General features: G+C 37.7%; 1 protein-coding gene across 5 annotated transcripts in view; it reads right to left on the bottom strand.

The window, feature by feature from the left end:
- Positions 1-948: 948 nt before the first annotated feature.
- The window catches only part of glis3 (GLIS family zinc finger 3), a 36,834-nt gene continuing 17,194 nt past the window's right edge, over positions 949-20,588 (bottom strand). For 2 of the 5 annotated variants that reach the window (XM_048181364.1, XM_048181363.1), the window contains exons 5-11: positions 17,413-17,574; positions 17,152-17,262; positions 10,450-10,570; positions 9,239-9,350; positions 4,348-4,466; positions 1,944-2,108; positions 949-1,429 (exon numbers count right to left, since the gene is read on the bottom strand). In XM_048181364.1, the coding sequence (XP_048037321.1) occupies positions 1,305-1,429; positions 1,944-2,108; positions 4,348-4,466; positions 9,239-9,350; positions 10,450-10,570; positions 17,152-17,262; positions 17,413-17,574 (915 nt within the window). In that variant the 3' untranslated portion in view covers positions 949-1,304. Of the gene's footprint in view, positions 1,430-1,943; positions 2,109-4,347; positions 4,467-9,238; positions 9,351-10,449; positions 10,571-17,151; positions 17,263-17,412; positions 17,575-20,588 lie in introns of those variants that run through there. The other 3 variants (XM_048181365.1, XR_007183589.1, XR_007183590.1) reach the window with 3 other exon arrangements.

Genomic DNA, 20,588 nt, shown 5'->3' with positions numbered 1-20,588 from the left:
TCGGCGATTGGCTCTTATTTAGAAGGCGGGACTTATTCCGCCATATTGCGCGTTACACTTTCTCCCATTCAAAACAATACGAGTGACACGTCTTGTGTTATTCTATAGTCTTTGTTATTGCTCCATCTGCCATTTTTCACTATTGTTCTTGCTTGCTTACCTAGTCTGATGATTCAGCTGTGCACATCCAGACGTTAATACTGGCTGCCCTTGTCTAATGCCTTGAACATGGGCTGGCATATGCAAATATTGGGGGCGTACATATTAATGATCCCGACTGTTACGTAACAGTCGGTGTTATGTTGAGATTCGCCTGTTCTTCGGAGGGCTTTTAAACAAATGAGATTTATATAAGAAGGAGGAAACAATGGAGTTTGAGACTCACTGTATGTCATTTCCATGTACTGAACTCTTGTTATTCAACTATGCCGAGGTAAATTAAATTTTTGATTCTAGGGCACCTTTAAAAAGATCCGCAGATGAAGACGCTTGCTTTGATATTTTATCTAATTATACTTGTAATTATGCATAATTTACTGTTATTACTATAGTAAGTACATGTAGTAACGTATAACTACATCACCTTACTTTTTACAACAGAAGCTTTTTTCTTGCAAAATCTTTTAAATATGTATGTTTTCCAAAGGAAAATCATTAGATTTAATGTTAACAAATTGCTGAGATTGGAGCATTTAAGAAAAAGCAATGATATTTTGACATTCTGGTCTGTTTTGGAGGAATTTAAACATTTTTTCCCAAAATAAAATGCACAACTCAAGTGCTAAACAAGGTTATAATGCAAACCTCAATGTTCAAAGATGATTTTAGCAGATAAAACTGTACAAACATATGCATAAATATTTACATTTCAGTATGGCTTTAATCTGTGTTAAGTGCATTTTGTTGGTATATTTATAGTTTTGCTTTTTCATGAAAAAACATTTGTTACTTTTAAAACATCAAAGCATGTGTCATTTATTGTAAGGAAAGATGCACAAACATGCTTTTTAAGCTAAACATTTGGCAAAAAGTCTGGTTTTTAAAAAATAAAAAGAACAGATGTTTGGAAATGAAGTTTTGTGATGTTTTAAAAAGATCCACAGATGAAGACGCTTGCTTTGATATTTCATCTAATGACATTTTTACAGTTTAAGTTTGGCTCAAATATCCAAATACTTTAGTGCATCTGAAGTCCGTTTCTCGCACGATCAAGTGTCCTTCAGGAAGTTCTTCCTCAATGATTTAGACAACACAAGCACATTGGAAATAACTGATTGGGTTGATGATCCGCTGGAGACGAGCGTTCATCCTTCGGTAAAGACGCATGAGGTCCGGCTCGGGCATCTCGGGATGTGAAGATAATTGTCCTCCGACACCGAAGGCAGCTGCTCTCCCAAAAACTCCTCCGGTCCGGATTGGCAATCGAACACTGCGGTCACAAACACAAAATAATAGGCAACGTTTTTATTCAGGAAGTATATTAATGAAAAATGTTTTTAACAAACTTTTTGTATTTTTGTTTGTAGATATAATATTGTCAAAATGGACCTACAATGCCCCTTTCACAAGATCTAATATAAGTCTCAGAATGTGTCAGTGAAGTTTCAGCTCAAAATACCCCACAGATCATTTATTATTCACTTTTGTGTGTGTCCCTTTAAATGCAAATGAGCTCCACTTTCCAGAAGAGGGCGGAGCTTTAACAGCTCAACAACAACAAAGCTGGAGAATCTCACGCAGACAAAATGACGAAAGTGTTCAGCCTTACATTGTTCAAACCGGAGTCGACACTGATGGAGAGACTCAGGAACTAACTCAACCTAACTATTCTGCGTATGAATTATTTAAATGAGAAATATTGTGACGTGTTCGTTCCTGGAAGAAAATATGCGCCATAATCAGTGCATATCACAATGATTTATAGTGTTTGTGTGTGTTTTTACCAGTGATGGTTCTGTGGAGCAGGTCGAGATCGGGCTGAGACGCGTCTGAGGAGACCAGATTGTCCTCAAACATGGGCATCTGCATCATGGAAAAGGAAGAAATCTGCTTGGCGGCCTGCGGTGAGTCACTGTATGAGAACACGGTCCGGGCATCGCCAGAGAAACCTGAGTGTTCATGCAAAAACATTACCACATTTGATTATTCCCAACACGACAGAGCCACTGCTGTAATCCAACTGTTGTCATTCATTTAAGATCGAAGGCAGCATGAATGATATTCCCTCATTTGAGCTTGGGAAAACTTTACACAATCTGTACGATGGGATTATACATGCATCTATTTTTGACTTGGCCTGACAGACATCTGCCATCTGTTGCTCAAAGAGTGGAAGGACCAGTTTGTGAATCATTCAGTGCTGATCGGTCTGTTCTCCGCTTACGGTCACGTCTTAAATATGCATTTTGCATCTGCTTACTGCACATATGGCTTATATGTAAATGTGCTTATATAGAGAGTCGGATGATCTGCCGCCTGTTAGTGTTCTGTAGGACTGCACGATTAAGCAAAATAAAAACTGAAATCCTGATATGGCTTTATGAAGCTGCGTGTTTCAGGCACTGTGTTCATTTACACGTGATCAGATCATCGTCCGCGGATGCTCTGAGTTTGAGAACGAAACAAACACCAACCATCTTCACAAACTTGCAATGAGAAACACTTATTGACAAAAGTGAAGCTTTAAGGGCTTTTAAATTAAGACACAAGTATTGTATTTGTACAGTTGTAATGTAAAATAGTTATTATTAATATCTCTCTAAAATACTTTTTTTTTTTTTTACAGTGAAATGTTACAAAAGTAATGTTTTTATTAAATTTATTTTATATTAAACATTAAATATATTTGTATTTTATATATACATGTATGAATATGTAAATTTTTATATTTATTAAACAATAATAATAATTAATTACTATTATTTTATAGCCATATTTATATATAATCTCAAAATGTCAACATTATTACTCTTACTCTTAATACTAAAAAAATTAAATATTAAATTTATAAAATATGTATTTGTATTTAATATATACATGTGTGTTTATGTACATTTTTATATTTTTATTTAATAATAATGATGCAAATAATATTTATTAAATAATAATAATAATGACTGATTAATTACTATTATTTTATAGATATTTTTGTTATCTTAAAATGTCGATAGTTATTACTACCTTTCTAAAATACTAACTTTTTTATTTTACAGTGAAATGTTAAAATAGTAATATTTCTTTTGTTTTTATTGCATTTATTTTATATTAAATATATAAAATAATATATTTGTATTTTATGTACATTTTTATATTTTTATTTAATAATAAATGCAAATAATATTAATTAATTACTATTATTTTATAGACGTATTTATATATGTAATCTCAAAATGTCGATATTATTACTGTCTTTCTAAAATACTAAAAAAAGTACAGTGAAATGTTAAAGTAATATTTCTTTTGTTTTTATTAATTTATTTTATATTAAATATATAAACTATATATTTGTATAAACATGTATGTATATGTACATTTTATACATATTTTTAATAATAATGCAAATAATATTTATTAAAATTTATCATTTTCAAAATGTCAATAGTTATTACTATCTTTCTAAAATAATAAATTATTTTACAGTTAAATGTTACAATAGTAATGTTTCTTTTGAAAAAATATATATTTGTATTTTACATATACATATATGTACATTTTAATATTTGTATTTATTAATAATAATACAAATAATATTATATTTATTAAATAACAATAATTAATTATTATTATTTTATAGCCATATTTATATATAATCTTAAAATGTCAGCCAAATTGTGCATATATACAAACAAGCACAGCAAACCTGGAATTCTTTTTTAAATCGCATTTTAAATCGAAATTGCAATTTTTATCAGAAAAGTCGCAATTTGATTATCCTCCCCAAATCGTGAAGCCCCCATGTTCTGGAATGTTGCTAGGTGGTTGTAAACAGGTTGCTTTACAAAGTCTGTCTCTTGATTTCATTTGTATTTCTAAAACATTATAATACTTAAGTACATTTAAATGTGGAAACTTGATCTGAGGAACATTTCCATGCAGTAATCATTTTATTTACAATATTGACATGTGCAACAACACGCTATGCAACACAAGCACCTCCCCCCTCATGAGTGGACACGCCCCTTACTGCTGATTGGCTACAAGTGTGTTTTGGTGCTCTGTCCGATCCATTTTCAACAGCGTTCTCAGAATTGCTTACTGCACCTTTAAGATGTCTGTTTATTCATTATAATCGTATTATGAGTGTGCATGTAAATCATATATGAAATGGATTAATAAAAGAAAACGCACACGTACTGTCGTGAACTGCAGGCTGGGATGTTCTGGGATGGTTGGAGTATCTGGGCAGTTTGTGAGTGTTTTGGGTCAGGCTGTGGTGAGGTGATGAAGACGACACAGGAACCCTACACCTGAAAAAGGACATGATTTTATAACAATCAATCATATATTTGCATTTTTAAAAAATTGTCATCATTTACTCGTCATATAATGAAACTGTTTATGCAGTTGCCAGAAAACGTGCACTGACCTCTAAACCGTACTGTTCAAGGTTATGCAAACCTCAAATGCAATTCATGATTTTAGTAGATAAAACTTTAGGTATGTATCAGGGCTCAACGCTAAGGATTTTTTCTACTGGCCCAGTCGGACCAGTGGTTCAAATTTGACCCACAACAAAAAAGTAAAAGAAAAAAATTGGGCCTATAAAATAAGCCTAGTTATTGTTTTTGTTGTTTTTGATACATGTAACCTCAATAAATAGGATTATGACACCAAAAGCTACTAGATTCTAGAACTCACTTATATTTTAAAAATTGTTAGACAAATAAACAGTAAGTAATAAAATAGAAACAAAAAATCAAATTATGAGTAATAGCACAAATAAATTCAACAGAACAAACATATAAATGGTGCTTTTCAAGTTTTTCATGAAGGTTTAAACAGGAGATTTTCAGGTACAGAAATAACTATAGAATAGATTAAACTTTATTAAAGTTAATCAGTTTACAGATGCATAAATAATGTTTTTAATGTTGAAAATATGAAACGTTAAATATTGTTATTTAAAATTATTAAAAAAAGCAGCGAATCACTGTTAATGAGTGAGTCATTGAGATTCAACCGATTCATTCAAACGGCTGATTCATTCAGGAAGTGTTGCTCAGAGACACAAAACAATGCTGGAACTATTTTCGTTGGCGAAATAAAGCGAAACAGACGATTTAGTGTCTAAAATGTAAGTCACTTGATATTAAGTTCTTGTTCATTAAACTGTCCGCTGTATAAAATCAATATCACATTTGTAATCATGCAAACATTTGGAGAAAAACGACGCTCTTTGTGTAATACTGGTTAACTATATTAAAAGATATAAATATGAAATATATAAAGGGTCATTTTTGCCCCTTATCTTGAATTCTGGGTCATTCTAAATGCATTTTAATAGACTAAATCAGTCCTTATTGTCGAGCCCTGAGTATGCTTTATGCATAAATATTTACATACCAGTAAAGCTTTAATGTGTGTTAAGTGCATTTTGTTGTTTGCTTATTCATAATTTCTTTACATACATCAGGGCTGTCAAAAGCACCGGTACTGAAATGTTAAAAATGTGAGATTGGCTGTTGTGTCACCTGCTCAACAGATATGTCTGTGATTGGCTACAATGATCAACGAATGTTGTAAATAGACAAACGCATCTGAAGCAACATTGTGTTTCTGGATGTAAAAAGTACAGTGGCACAGGAACAGAAGAACTGCTTTTAATAGAGTAAAATCTGGGAAAACAGAGGTCAGAGGTATTTCACAACTGATTTAGCACAAAGTGAGTTAATTACAGCAATCCCACTGCATTGTATGATTCACGTATTGAATTCCTGGTCCTCTCCGGTCGGTGGCTATAGCGTCGGCTAACACGGGACCAATGAGGCAGAGCAGGTCTTGATCTCACAAGCCGATTGTCTTGCTTGGATCCCGCGGCGCATGGCGTGCCTACCGCTGGTGCCGGGACAATGTGCATCTGCTTCCAGAAAGGCAGAAAAGGTTCCTCTCTGTGCGTTTGAAGTGGAATGCGTGTCTGCGGGCGCGTCCAAAAATATAAACCTCTCCCCAAACGCTTTTGCCACAGTGGATGTGTAAAACACACAAAAGCGCAGTGGAGCCTTTCACCAGAGAAAAGCCTGCTTTATTTGAGTCAGATTATTGCAACTATGAGCTCGCAGCCATAAAGCCATGACAACCAGCGACGCGTTTGTCGCAGACCAGAGAAAAAGAAAAGAGCGCTGAAGCTTTTGAATCGGTCATAGCGATTCACTCCGCCAAGTGGAACTTGAAATGAATGTAAACTAGACAGTGATTCAGTCTGTGGCAACTTGCTCCGATTGAGCTTCCAGTGATAGGGAAAAAACATTGGATTATTAGACTCGATTCATCAAGCTTGAAAGGACTGTCACAGACACTGGCGCACAGAAGTGATGCCAGCTTCACGTCGCGGCTAACCTGTCTTTCACCGCTCTGATCTTTGAGTGAATACAAATGTACTTTCATTTTCTCCAGTCATAGATGCATGAACGGCCGTCTTTTCTCCTTTTGCATTTCTTTCAGACACCAAAGTGAACTTGCTCGCAATTTTGAGCCCAGTAGGGACGTTGAAGAGAAAAGAGGCTGTTCTCAGGGGAGAGAAAGCTCACATACGCACTCGTTTGGGACGAAATCCAATGCAGTTATTGTTTGCTTAAACGCTGACAGTTAGTCGTTAGATTAAATTAAACATCTGTAGTGTTTTTGTGAACATATCATTTACACCATAAGTCATGAAAAGGCTGGCATGACCAGAACTATTAAAATCACCATGAAAACAAAATTGACAATTCATTTTTTTTATAAATGTAATATTGCAGTGTTTACAGGGCTCCAGACTGCGACCAAATGATTGCATTTTCCGACCTTTTTTCCTGCCGGTGTGACTAAATTTGTTGCATATGAGAAACATCAAAAGGCAAACGAAACGAAAGCGGAACGAAACCGATCTCGATCCAGTGAGAACACGTTTGAATTCCCCGCAGTATTATTAATATCGCTGTGAGAAGCATTCATATTCAACATAGAATTCAGTTATTAACCACAGATATCAGATCAAACCGCGCTGACGTGGACTTCAGTCTTTTCAGTCCATAAATCACCAACATTCACCATGGAATTGTCTAATGGTGAAATTCAAGCACTTTTCAAGGGCTTCACACTTTTTCCAGCACTAAATATCATCCAATTTTAATGTTATTTTTAATGTGATGAATTGTAACTAAAAGCTTAAAGGGTTAGTTCACCCAAAATGAAATTTCTGTCATTAATTACTCTCCCTCATGTCGTTCCACACCCGTAAGACCTCTTCAGAACACAAATTAAGATATTTTTGATGAAATCCGAGAGACTCGTCCATAGACAGCAATATAATCAACACTTTCAAGGTCCAGAAATGTACGTTAAAACAGTCATGTGACTGCAGTGGTTCAACCTTAATGTTATGAAGAGACGAGAATACTTTTTGTGCGCAAAAAAACCCCAAAAATAACCACTTTATTCAACGATCTCTTCTCTTCTGTCTTTATCTTACGCAGGTGACGCAGTGAAGCTTCCGTGTTTACGTCCGAACGCCGGCTCAGTATTGGCCAAAGCTGGTCATGTGATCAGCACGACGCATGTGTGTGACACTGACCAATAATGAGTCGCCGTTCTGACGATGAACCTGGAAGCGCTGGACGTAAACAACGTATGAGAATGACACAGAAGAGATTGTTGAATAAAGTGGTTATTTTTGTTTTGTTTTTGCGCACAAAAAGTATTCATAACATTAAGGTTGAAGCACTGCAGTCACATGACTGTTTTAACCATGTCTTTAGTTCCTTTCTGGACCTTGAAAGTGTTGATTATATTGCTGTCTATGGATGAGTCTCGGATTTCATCAAAAATATCTTAATTTGTGTTCTGAAGATGAACGAAGGTCTTACGGGTGTGGAACGACATGAGGGTGAGTAATTAATGACAGAAATTTCATTTTTGGGAGAACTAACCCTTTAAAGATGTAGGAAAACTAACACTTTGTGGAAAACAAACACTTTTATTAAAAAAAGATACCACTATAACCAGTAGATGGCGGCAGAGCAGCACTTATTGACTTATTAGCCATTTCCACTCCCTAATATATGGAAAAAAGTAGGAAGTCATAAAATCTCGTAAAAACTAAAAATAATTTCTTCAAATTGTGACTGAATTACACCAAAGACAAAAGTGCTCCTTTTATAATCACAGTCAGTTCAGTATGATACTATAGAAGAACAATGGTACATTTAATAAAAGTAGAATATTTAAATTTTCCTTACAAAAATGAGGATTTTGCATGTTACTGTTGTTAATAAAAGTTATCGGCATCTCAATTCAAGCTCAGTGTTTTACTTTCTAGTAAACAAACATGTAATATTATTAGATTAATGCAAAACAATAGTGATTTTATGATTAAATTAACTTTATAATTAAAAATCCTTAAATAATTAAAAAAAGAATGTTAGTCTGAAGCCCTGGATCATTCTAAAGGATTTATCCGTGCATATCATTATTGTGTTAAATTCATGTTCCTCATAATCTTGAATCAGAATATCTTCCTCTTGCAGCATCTCTTCTCTGATGATGAGGGCGGGGCAACCTGTCACTCACATGAGATCCACCAATAGCAAACCACAACCATCCAATCAATTCCCCACAGACAAAATCAAGCCCCGCCCTACATTTGTTCTTGTTTGCGAAGCGTTTCACTCATATATACGACACAATAGAGAAGAAAACACTAGCGCAACTTCCACTTCATGCCGACTTTAAAGCTCAGCTTGATTTTAAAGTCAAATTTGTGCATGTTATACTAAAGAAAAAATGTTTGTCTTCATAATGTTTCATCAACTTGTTCTAACTCTGAAAAGGAATAGATGAAAAGGAAGTAGTACATCAGAGTGAAACGGATTATCGAAAACGAAATATAGCGCGGAGCTTGGTTCCTGATCCAGTCAAATCCTCATGAATAAAATCAAATGTTCCCTCTGAATATTCGGTTTTAATATGCACCGAGACTTATGTTGTCCTTAAAGTCAAAACATTTGATGTCATTCATTGAAAACTGATGGAGTTTTCCCACCTGTTGTTACCCTGTAAAGGAGGCAGCGGCACGTTTGGAGCCGGATGAGTCTGTGGTCCGGCTGGGATCTGCATTAGGGTGTTTGTTTGGCTGGGCTGGTTTAGGGTGAAGACTTGCACATTGACAGAAGACAAAACAGAAAATCATCATTACTTTTTGGTAAAGCAGCGCTAAGATTCCTTGCCATTAGCCATCACTGGAATGAAATAACAAAAAGATTGTAAAAGATTTTTAGGGCCGAACGAAGCATTACACTGTGCTGATTTAACATTGTCTTTCCTATATAACAGGGGTTTTCTTTACATTGGAAAAGTATTTATGCACCAAATATAGGTGGTTGTCTGAAAGAAATAGTAACAAATATGTCAATGGAAAAGATAACATATAAGGAATAAATGTAAGATTTTTGAGAGTTTGGTAAAACATGCTGGAGTTGCTGACAAGACTAAAAATAGAGGTGGTTCTGAATATTAATGTAAGGTAATGTGAGGTTTGTTTTTGTGTTTTGTTTTATTCTTGTTGCTGTTCTTGCTTTTTATAATGCATAAGTGTTACCCTTTTTTGCATATAATTTTTAATGCACCAATTATGCCTTTTGATGCGCTTTATAATGCATTTGTGCATTATGAGTAATTGTCACAACAGTAAATAATACTTTTACTTTTATTGTGTTGAACTTGCCTTTAGAAAATATAATGCATTAAAACATGACAAACAACCAATTTCAGATATAACAAGAAATCTGCAAATATTATAATGCATTTTAACTTTGGTTATAATTATGAAAAGATATAATGCATTATAATGTACATTATGAATACCTTTATAATGCATAATACATAAAGGCTTCAAGTAAAGTGTTAAACGTAATAAAAAATAATGAAGAAAAAAGCTCAGTTCAACTAAAAAAATTATCTCTAGCAGTGTTTTAGTATCACTTAGTTTTAGTATTACTTTAATTTCAAATTGTAAAGTTTTAGTAATTTAGTTTTGTGATTTTTGTCATTTTTACGTTTTACGTGTAAGTTTTATATAGTTTTTATTTCAGTTTCAGTTATTTCAGTACATCAAGTTAAACTAAATAAAAATGAGAAAATTGCCTTGGCAACTAGCTGAAATAATATAAGCTTTTTATATTTTATTTTATTTCAGTTATCGTTTATTTTATTTCAAGCAACGAAAATGACATGACTATTTTAAGTGTTTCATACCAGTGTAGAGATCATCAGTGGGTGACTGGTGCTTGGTCTCAATCAGGTCCAGTGGCGAGAGGCTGTGCTGCAGCGGCTGAACCGTCAAACACTCGGCGAGTCCGTCCTGACTGCGTCTCAACTACATGAAATATAGTCACATTAATGCATAATACCCTAAAGGTCAACATGACACACTTTTGCACTTTTGTTTCTGAGGGATTTTATCCATGAGAAACTGATTGTGTACCAGAACTGAATGTGTGTTTGCTAAAACAAAGTGTAAATAGCTATTTTGCAGGCAAAAAAAGGTAATTCAGAGGTGGAGCAAGTTATGTTTTGAGGGCATAAAAAATGTTTGGAATAATATGTGATTTGAAAAAAATTTGGAATAACATGCATAATAACATATGGAATGATCTGCTCTCTGTTAAAAGATCCGGAATGACGTGCACTTTGAAAAACATCCGGAACGTCGTGCACTCTGAAAAATATCCGCAATGATGTGCACTTCGAATAACATCCGGAATGACGTGCACTCCCGAGTAACATCTGGATTGATGTGCACTCCGAATAATATCCCGAAATGATATGCTCTCTGTAAAAAGATCCGGAATGACATGCACTCCTGAGTAACATCTGAAATGATGTGCACTTCGAATAACATCCGGAATGTCTGAGGAACATCTGGAATGACGTGCACTCCGAGTAACATCTGGATTGATGTGCACTCCAAATAACATCCCGAAATGATATGCTCTCCGTAAAAAAGATCCGGAATGACGTGTACTCTGAGTAGCATCTGGAATGACATGCACTCTGAGTAACATCCGGAATGACATGCACTCCGAGTAACATCCGGAATGACGTGCACTCCGAGTAACATCCGGAATGACGTGCACTCCGAGTAACATCCTGAATGACGTGCACTCTGAGGAACATCCGGAATGACGTGCTCTCTTTAAAAAGATCCTGAATGACGTACACTCTGAGGAACATCCGGAATGATGTGCACTTCGACTAACATCCGGAATGACGTGCACTCCGAATAACATCCCGAAATGATATGCTCTCCGTAAAAAGATCCTGAATGACGTACACTCTGAGGAACATCCTGAATGACGTGCACTCTGAGGAACATCCGGAATGACGTGCTCTCTTTAAAAAGATCCTGAATGACGTACACTCTGAGGAACATCCGGAATGATGTGCACTCCGAGTAACATCCGGAATGACGTGCACTCCGAGTAACATCCTGAATGACGTACACTCTGAGGAACATCCGGAATGACGTGCTCTCTGTAAAAAGATCCTGAATGACGTACACTCCGAGGAACATCCGGAATGACGTGCACTCCGAGTAACATCCGGAATGACGTGCACTCCGAGTAACATCCTGAATGACGTACACTCTGAGGAACATCCGGAATGACGTGCTCTCTGTAAAAAGATCCTGAATGACGTACACTCCGAGTAACATCCGGAATGACTCGCACTTCGACTAACATCCGGAATGACGTGCACTCCGAATAACATCCCGAAATGATATGCTCTCCGTAAAAAGATCCTGAATGACGTACACTCTGAGGAACATCCGGAATGACGTGCACTCCGAGTAACATCCGGAATGACGTGCACTCAAAGTAACATCCGGAATGACGTGCACTCCAAGTAACATCCGGAATGACGTGCTCTCTGTAAAAAGATCCTGAATGACGTACACTCTGAGGAACATCCGGAATGACGTGCACTCCGAGTAACATCCGGAATGACGTGCACTCCGAATAACATCCGGAATGACGTACACTCCGAGTAACATCCGGAATGACGTGCACTCCGAGTAACATCCGGAATGACGTGCACTCAAAGTAACATCCGGAATGACGTGCACTCCAAGTAACATCCGGAATGACGTACACTCCGAATAACATCCGGAATGATGTGCACTCCGAATAACATCCCGAAATGATATGCTCTCCGTAAAAAGATCCTGAATGACGTACACTCTGAGGAACATCCGGAATGACGTGCACTCCGAGTAACATCCGGAATGACGTGCACTCAAAGTAACATCCGGAATGACGTGCTCTCAAAGTAACATCCGGAATGACGTGCACTCCAAGTAACATCCGGAATGACGTGCTCTCTGTAAAAAGATCCTAAATGACGTACACTCTGAGGAACATCCGGAATGATGTGCTCTCTGTAAAAAGATCCTAAATGACGTACACTCTGAGGAACATCCGGAATGACGTGCTCTCTGTAAAAAGATCCTGAATGACGTACACTCTGAGGAACATCCGGAATGATGTGCACTCCGAGTAACATCCGGAATGACGTGCACTCCGAGTAACATCCTGAATGACGTACACTCTGAGGAACATCCGGAATGACGTGCTCTCTGTAAAAAGATCCTGAATGACGTACACTCCGAGTAACATCCGGAATGACTCGCACTTCGACTAACATCCGGAATGACGTGCACTCCGAATAACATCCCGAAATGATATGCTCTCCATAAAAAGATCCTGAATGACGTACACTCTGAGGAACATCCGGAATGACGTGCACTCCGAGTAACATCCGGAATGACGTGCACTCAAAGTAACATCCGGAATGACGTGCACTCCAAGTAACATCCGGAATGACGTGCTCTCTGTAAAAAGATCCTGAATGACGTACACTCTGAGGAACATCCGGAATGACGTGCACTCCGAGTAACATCCGGAATGACGTGCACTCCGAATAACATCCGGAATGACGTGCACTCCGAGTAACATCCGGAATGACGTGCACTCCGAGTAACATCCGGAATGACGTGCACTCAAAGTAACATCCGGAATGACGTGCACTCCAAGTAACATCCGGAATGACGTGCACTCCAAGTAACATCCGGAATGACATACACTCCGAATAACATCCGGAATGATGTGCACTCCGAATAACATCCCGAAATGATATGCTCTCCGTAAAAAGATCCTGAATGACGTACACTCTGAGGAACATCCGGAATGACGTGCACTCCGAGTAACATCCGGAATGACGTGCACTCAAAGTAACATCCGGAATGACGTGCACTCAAAGTAACATCCGGAATGACGTGCACTCAAAGTAACATCCGGAATGACGTGCACTCCGAATAACATCCGGAATGACGTGCTCTCTGTAAAAAGATCCTGAATGACGTACACTCCGAGTAACATCCGGAATGACGTGCACTCAAAGTAACATCCGGAATGACGTGCACTCAAAGTAACATCCGGAATGACGTGCACTCAAAGTAACATCTGGAATGACGTACACTCTGAGGAACATCCGGAATGACGTGCTCTCTGTAAAAAGATCCTGAATGACGTACACTCCGAGTAACATCCGGAATGACGTGCACTCCGAGTAACATCCGGAATGACGTGCACTCCGAATAACATCCGGAATGACGTGCACTCCGAGTAACATCCGGAATGACGTGCACTCCGAGTAACATCCGGAATGACGTGCACTCAAAGTAACATCCGGAATGACGTGGACTCAAAGTAACATCCGGAATGACGTACACTCCGAGTAACATCCGGAATGACGTGCACTCAAAGTAACATCCGGAATGACGTGGACTCCAAGTAACATCCGGAATGACGTACACTCCGAGTAACATCCGGAATGACGTGCACTCCAAGTAACATCCGGAATGACGTGGACTCCAAGTAACATCCGGAATGACGTGCTCTCTGTAAAAAGATCCTGAATGACGTACACTCTGAGGAACATCCGGAATGATGTGCACTCCGAGTAACATCCGGAATGACGTGCACTCCGAGTAACATCCTGAATGACGTACACTCTGAGGAACATCCGGAATGACGTGCTCTCTGTAAAAAGATCCTGAATGACGTACACTCCGAGTAACATCCGGAATGACTCGCACTTCGACTAACATCCGGAATGACGTGCACTCCGAATAACATCCCGAAATGATATGCTCTCCATAAAAAGATCCTGAATGACGTACACTCTGAGGAACATCCGGAATGACGTGCACTCCGAGTAACATCCGGAATGACGTGCACTCAAAGTAACATCCGGAATGACGTGCACTCCAAGTAACATCCGGAATGACGTGCTCTCTGTAAAAAGATCCTGAATGACGTACACTCTGAGGAACATCCGGAATGACGTGCACTCCGAGTAACATCCGGAATGACGTGCACTCCGAATAACATCCGGAATGACGTGCACTCCGAGTAACATCCGGAATGACGTGCACTCCGAGTAACATCCGGAATGACGTGCACTCAAAGTAACATCCGGAATGACGTGCACTCCAAGTAACATCCGGAATGACGTGCACTCCAAGTAACATCCGGAATGACATACACTCCGAATAACATCCGGAATGATGTGCACTCCGAATAACATCCCGAAATGATATGCTCTCCGTAAAAAGATCCTGAATGACGTACACTCTGAGGAACATCCGGAATGACGTGCACTCCGAGTAACATCCGGAATGACGTGCACTCAAAGTAACATCCGGAATGACGTGCACTCAAAGTAACATCCGGAATGACGTGCACTCAAAGTAACATCCGGAATGACGTGCACTCCGAATAACATCCGGAATGACGTGCTCTCTGTAAAAAGATCCTGAATGACGTACACTCCTGAGGTAACATCCGGAATGACGTGCACTCAAAGTAACTCGGAATGACGTGCACTCAAAGTAACATCCGGAATGACGTGCACTCAAAGTAACATCTGGAATGACGTACACTCTGAGGAACATCCGGAATGACGTGCTCTCTGTAAAAAGATCCTGAATGACGTACACTCCGAGTAACATCCGGAATGACGTGCACTCCGAGTAACATCCGGAATGACGTGCACTCCGAATAACATCCGGAATGACGTGCACTCCGAGTAACATCCGGAATGACGTGCACTCCGAGTAACATCCGGAATGACGTGCACTCAAAGTAACATCCGGAATGACGTGGACTCAAAGTAACATCCGGAATGACGTACACTCCGAGTAACATCCGGAATGACGTGCACTCAAAGTAACATCCGGAATGACGTGGACTCCAAGTAACATCCGGAATGACGTGCACTCTGAGTAACATCCGGAATGACGTGCACTCCAAGTAACATCCGGAATGACGTGCACTCTGAGTAAAATCTGTAATAATGTGCACTTCGAATAACGTTTGGAATAACGTTCACAATATGACTAAGAAAGTAAATCTTGATTTCATGTCGACTTAAAGACGGCATTTACTTTCCAAATGTTATTAAAGCACATAGATAATGGCTTGGATAATTGGCTCATAATCTTTTGCTTAATTGAGCTGGATATACAGTAAGTTAATCATGAGCATATGGTTTAATATCACAGCCTAAAATATCCCTGCGTTTGGAGCTCTCGACCTGCAGGGCATCGTGATTATATTTAGTGTCTCTAATAATATATTCTGAGTACTTCCTAATAATCACTGGTGAGAATGAACTGAATGTATACAGACTGGACAGATCCAGTATACGCAGGTTGACGTGTTGCACTATTTTTTCTCTCCTAGAAACAGTCTACCTGAGGAATCTGTATCTATGGTGACGTGACCTTTATTTTGTTCCTCTGTGATAATGAACGGCTCCTACACAAGGCTGCTAACAAGTTACAAGTTTAGAGACTTCGTTATTAACACCCTTCTTGACAAATGTTACACATTTTGTGTTCACAAACGCACAACGCTTAGTGATCTTACATTATCAGACAATGGTTGACTGAGCGGTTAACTGGATGATTCATACAGAAATACAAATTCTTGATTTACTTATGATTTACTTGCTACCTATATCATTTGATTTATTTATTTTATTTGAGTGTGGAACACAAAAGGATCATTTTTGAAGACTTTGTTTACATAGAAAGACTTGAAAATGCCAAGAAGTACAAAAAAACACCATAAAAATAAATAAATTTTTTTTAAAATTAAATAATTAAAATCTCACCAAAGCTGCATTTATTTGATACAAAGTACAGTAAAAATAGTGAAAAATTATTACAATGTAAATCAGCTGTTTTCTATGTGAATATATAGTAAAGTGTAATTTATTCCTGTGATCAAAGCTGAATTTTCAGCATCATTACTCCAGTCTTCAGTGTCACATGATCCTTCAGAAATCATTCTAATATGATGATTTGATGCTCAAGAAACATTTCTGATTATTATCAATGTTGAAAATCAGTTCATATTTTTCTGAAAAATGATACATTTTCTTTTTCAGGATTCTTTGGTGAATAAAAAGTTCAAAAGAACAGGATTTATTTGAAATAGAATCTTTTGTAACTTTATAAATGTCTTTACTGTCACTTTTGATCAATTTAATGTGTTCATGCTAAATATAAGTATAAATTCATTTTTAACGATGCTGAAAATTCAGCTTTAATCACAAGAATAAATTACATTTTACAACATATTCACATAGAAAACAGCTATTTTAAATTAGAATAATATCACACTGTTTTTACTGTATTTTTATTAAATAAATGCAGCTTTGGTGAGCAGAAGAGACATTAAAACAAGTCTTAATTATTTTAACTTTTGACCAGTAGTGCACATTTGTGGTGCATGAAAAAAATATATCAGCATCTGGTTTGTAATGACATGAGGGTGAACATACAGTATGATGACAGAACGAGTCTGATATGTGCTTTTATGATTCTTGTACCTTTTTCCTGGCTTGCTGCTCCTTCAAGGAGTGTGATTTGACGTGTTTGCGCAGAGAGCTGGGGTCTGTGTAGCGTTTGCCGCAGCCCTGGATCTGACATGCGTAGGGTTTCTGCAGACACACACACACACACACAACCTGTTTCTGCACATTTCTTCTCCTCTTGTTTGCAGGTGTGTTGCGTGGGAGTGTTAAAGTGCGGATATACTTGGGAAAACCATCTTGTTTAACATCTTTATGAGGATTTCAGGTTGCACTCACCGTGTCGACGTGCGTGCGCTGGTGTTTGGCGCGATCGCTGGAGTTGCTGAAGGCTTTCTGACAGCCGGGCTGTTGACACACGTAGGGTTTCTCGCCCGTGTGACTCCTCAGATGGATTTTCAGGTTCTCCAAGCGGGAAAACGCCTTCTGACAGCCCTCAAACTAGCCAGAGGAATATTAAGATACAACCGAATCAATTAAAAGGGTTAGACGTGTCACATGAACAGTGACTCTTTGAACTGACCAGAAGGGGTCAGTGTTTTGCTGCTCAAATGACCAGTCTATGTCGCTCTCTTATTTTTTTGATTTATTATTTCTCTAATTATATTATTTTGTGCCTTCTTTGTTACATAAAACCAACATCACTATTCTCTCTGCAATTATTATTATGCATTGTTAAATAAGCTAATTAAAATTTTAAAAAGTGAAGGAACAATAATTTTCATCAGTTTCATCTCTGGAGCTCAGTATAAACTCAGCAGTCACATTTAATGAGGCTTCATAGTTTCACAGTTATTCATAGTTTTAAAACAATGTGTCTAAAGGTTTATCATAGTTCGTTCTTGATGATGTTGCCATTTTTAGATTGAGCGATTTCTGTGTAAAACTTCATCACAGGTGAGACGATATCAGGCTACGATCAGTTGTTGCTGTATATGGCCTATATAATGCGTGCATATATATATATAACATAAAATTATTTCTGAGTAAATTAATTAAAATTACAGAAACAGAATACACACACACATGTTATATATAATGGAAAAAGTATTTAAATATATTGTGCACAGTTTGTAACATCAAAAGCTTGACGGTTGACCTTAAATAAATGACATCACAATGATTTTTTTTGCAGTGATTTCATCTTGCAAGAATGTGACATTCCTGATCTTTGCTCTTTCTGATGTCTGGACAGGAATGCCAGTGAATCACGGTCACGGATACCAGAAACCACTGGGCTGTGAAAAAATGCCCTGACCTCATTTATTTCTTTCAGAAATATGGTTTAGAAATAAATAATTACCTAGTAAAATTCATCTGAAAATGACTTCAGAAATAGCTGGAATTCTTTTGCTCAGAGGTCATCTTATATAACAGGAATCTGCTGAAGTTGGACATTAATAGTGTTTCTGTCAGAATGTTTTGATTGCTTTATAATGAAGTGGTTATTTTAGTTGATTTAGCAGGAGATATCAATACAATGGCAGTGCTGTATGTAGGCGTTATTTACCAACTTTAATCTCGAAGCTCGAGTTGATCTTTATGAGGGTCTGTAATTGAATCTAAATACTAAAGCTGAACTGAAAGTTTGTTTTGTGAGAACAGGAAGATCTCGTCACTAGCGGACAGGAATTCTGGTCGTTTTCTCTTTCGGGGGTGTGGAGGACTGGAGGTTCGTGCCTCATTACATGCTGTTTGTTTGAGCCGCGAGTGTCTGGGATCAGGATTAATCGGGATTGTTTCTAAAAGCAGCGGGAGAAAGCCACAGCCGTTGTGCAGTTTCTTCACGTACATGGATTGTCGTCTTTCCAAAATCTTTTCTTTTCCCAACTTATAAAAAAAAGATCACAAACAAACCTGAATGATAGTAGGTGCTAACAATGAATCTTTATTAGTGCCGTCAATCACTAGTGCAAAAACAAACTTTAGTGTATCCTGCAGCATTTGAAAGACGGATAGACAGGTAGATAGACTGATGGATAGATAGACAGACTGATAAACAGTTAAGACATGGATAGACAGATGGATGATAGACAGATGGATGCCCTAGTGAAAAAGTAATATATTTAAAATACATTTATTTCATACTAAGTATAGTTTAAATCTATATCTATAGTAAACATATTTCCTGACATATCACTTGAGACTAAAAATTATGATTAAACTTACATTTCTTAATATTAAGCTTAAAAATGTATTTTAATGTCATTGATGTATGATCTTGGTATAAAATATGTCTTTAAATGCAAGATATTTAAAGAGTACCTAAGGTATACATGCAATAGTTCCACTTTAGCACAATCAAATATACTTTAGTATATCTATACCAGTTCAATATACCAAAAGTACAATTGCAAGGTATTTTTATTAAGTACATAATATGTAAATGTATTTGTAGTATACTTAGCATGAAATAAATGTAATTCAAATACATTTTAGTATATTTATTTTTCACTAGGGTGGATATATAGATAGATGATAGATGGATGGATGGATGGATGGATGGATAGACAACTAGATAGACGGACAGATATACAGATATGTGGATGGATGGATGGATGGATGGATGGATAGGCAGAAAGATATGTGAATGGATAGATGGATGGATGGATGGATAGGCAGAAAGATATGTGAATGGATAGATAGATAGATGGATGGATGGATGGATGGATGGATGGATGGACAGGCAGAAAGATATGTGGATGGATGGATAGACAGCTAGATAGACAGATTTGTGGGATGGATGGATGGATGGATGGATGGACAGGCAGAAAGATATGTGGATGGATGGATAGACAGCTAGATAGACAGATTTGTGGGATGGATGGATGGATGGATAGGCAGAAAGATATGTGAATGGATGGATGGATGGATGGATGGATAGGCAGAAAGATATGTGAATGGATGGATGGATGGATGGATGGATAGGCAGAAAGATATGTGAATGGATGGATGGATGGATGGATGGATGGATAGGCAGAAAGATATGTGAATGGATGGATGGATGGATGGATGGATGGATGGATAGGCAGAAAGATATGTGAATGGATGGATGGATGGATAGGCAGAAAGATATGTGAATGGATGGATGGATGGATGGATGGGCAGAAAGATGTGAATGGATAGATGGATGGATGGATGGATGGACAGGCAGAAAGATATGTGAATGGATGGATGGATGGATGGATGGATGGATAGGCAGAAAGATATGTGGATGGATGGATGGTGATAGACGGACAGGTAGACAGATTTGTGGAATGGATGGATGAATGGATGGATGGATGGATAGACAGGTAGACAGATATGTGGATGGATGGATGGATGGATGGATGATGGATGGATGGATAGACAGGCAGAAAGATATGTGGATGGATGGATGGATGGATGGATGATGGATGGATGGACAGGCAGAAAGATATGTGGATGGATGGATGGATGGATAGGCAGAAAGATGT

The sequence above is a fragment of the Megalobrama amblycephala genome, linkage group LG2 (assembly GCF_018812025.1).
Source record: "Megalobrama amblycephala isolate DHTTF-2021 linkage group LG2, ASM1881202v1, whole genome shotgun sequence".
In the NCBI taxonomy this organism is placed as follows: Eukaryota; Metazoa; Chordata; class Actinopteri; order Cypriniformes; family Xenocyprididae; genus Megalobrama; species Megalobrama amblycephala.
The sequence above is the reverse complement of the archived record's forward strand: the minus strand, read 5'-3'. Positions and strand labels throughout refer to the sequence as shown.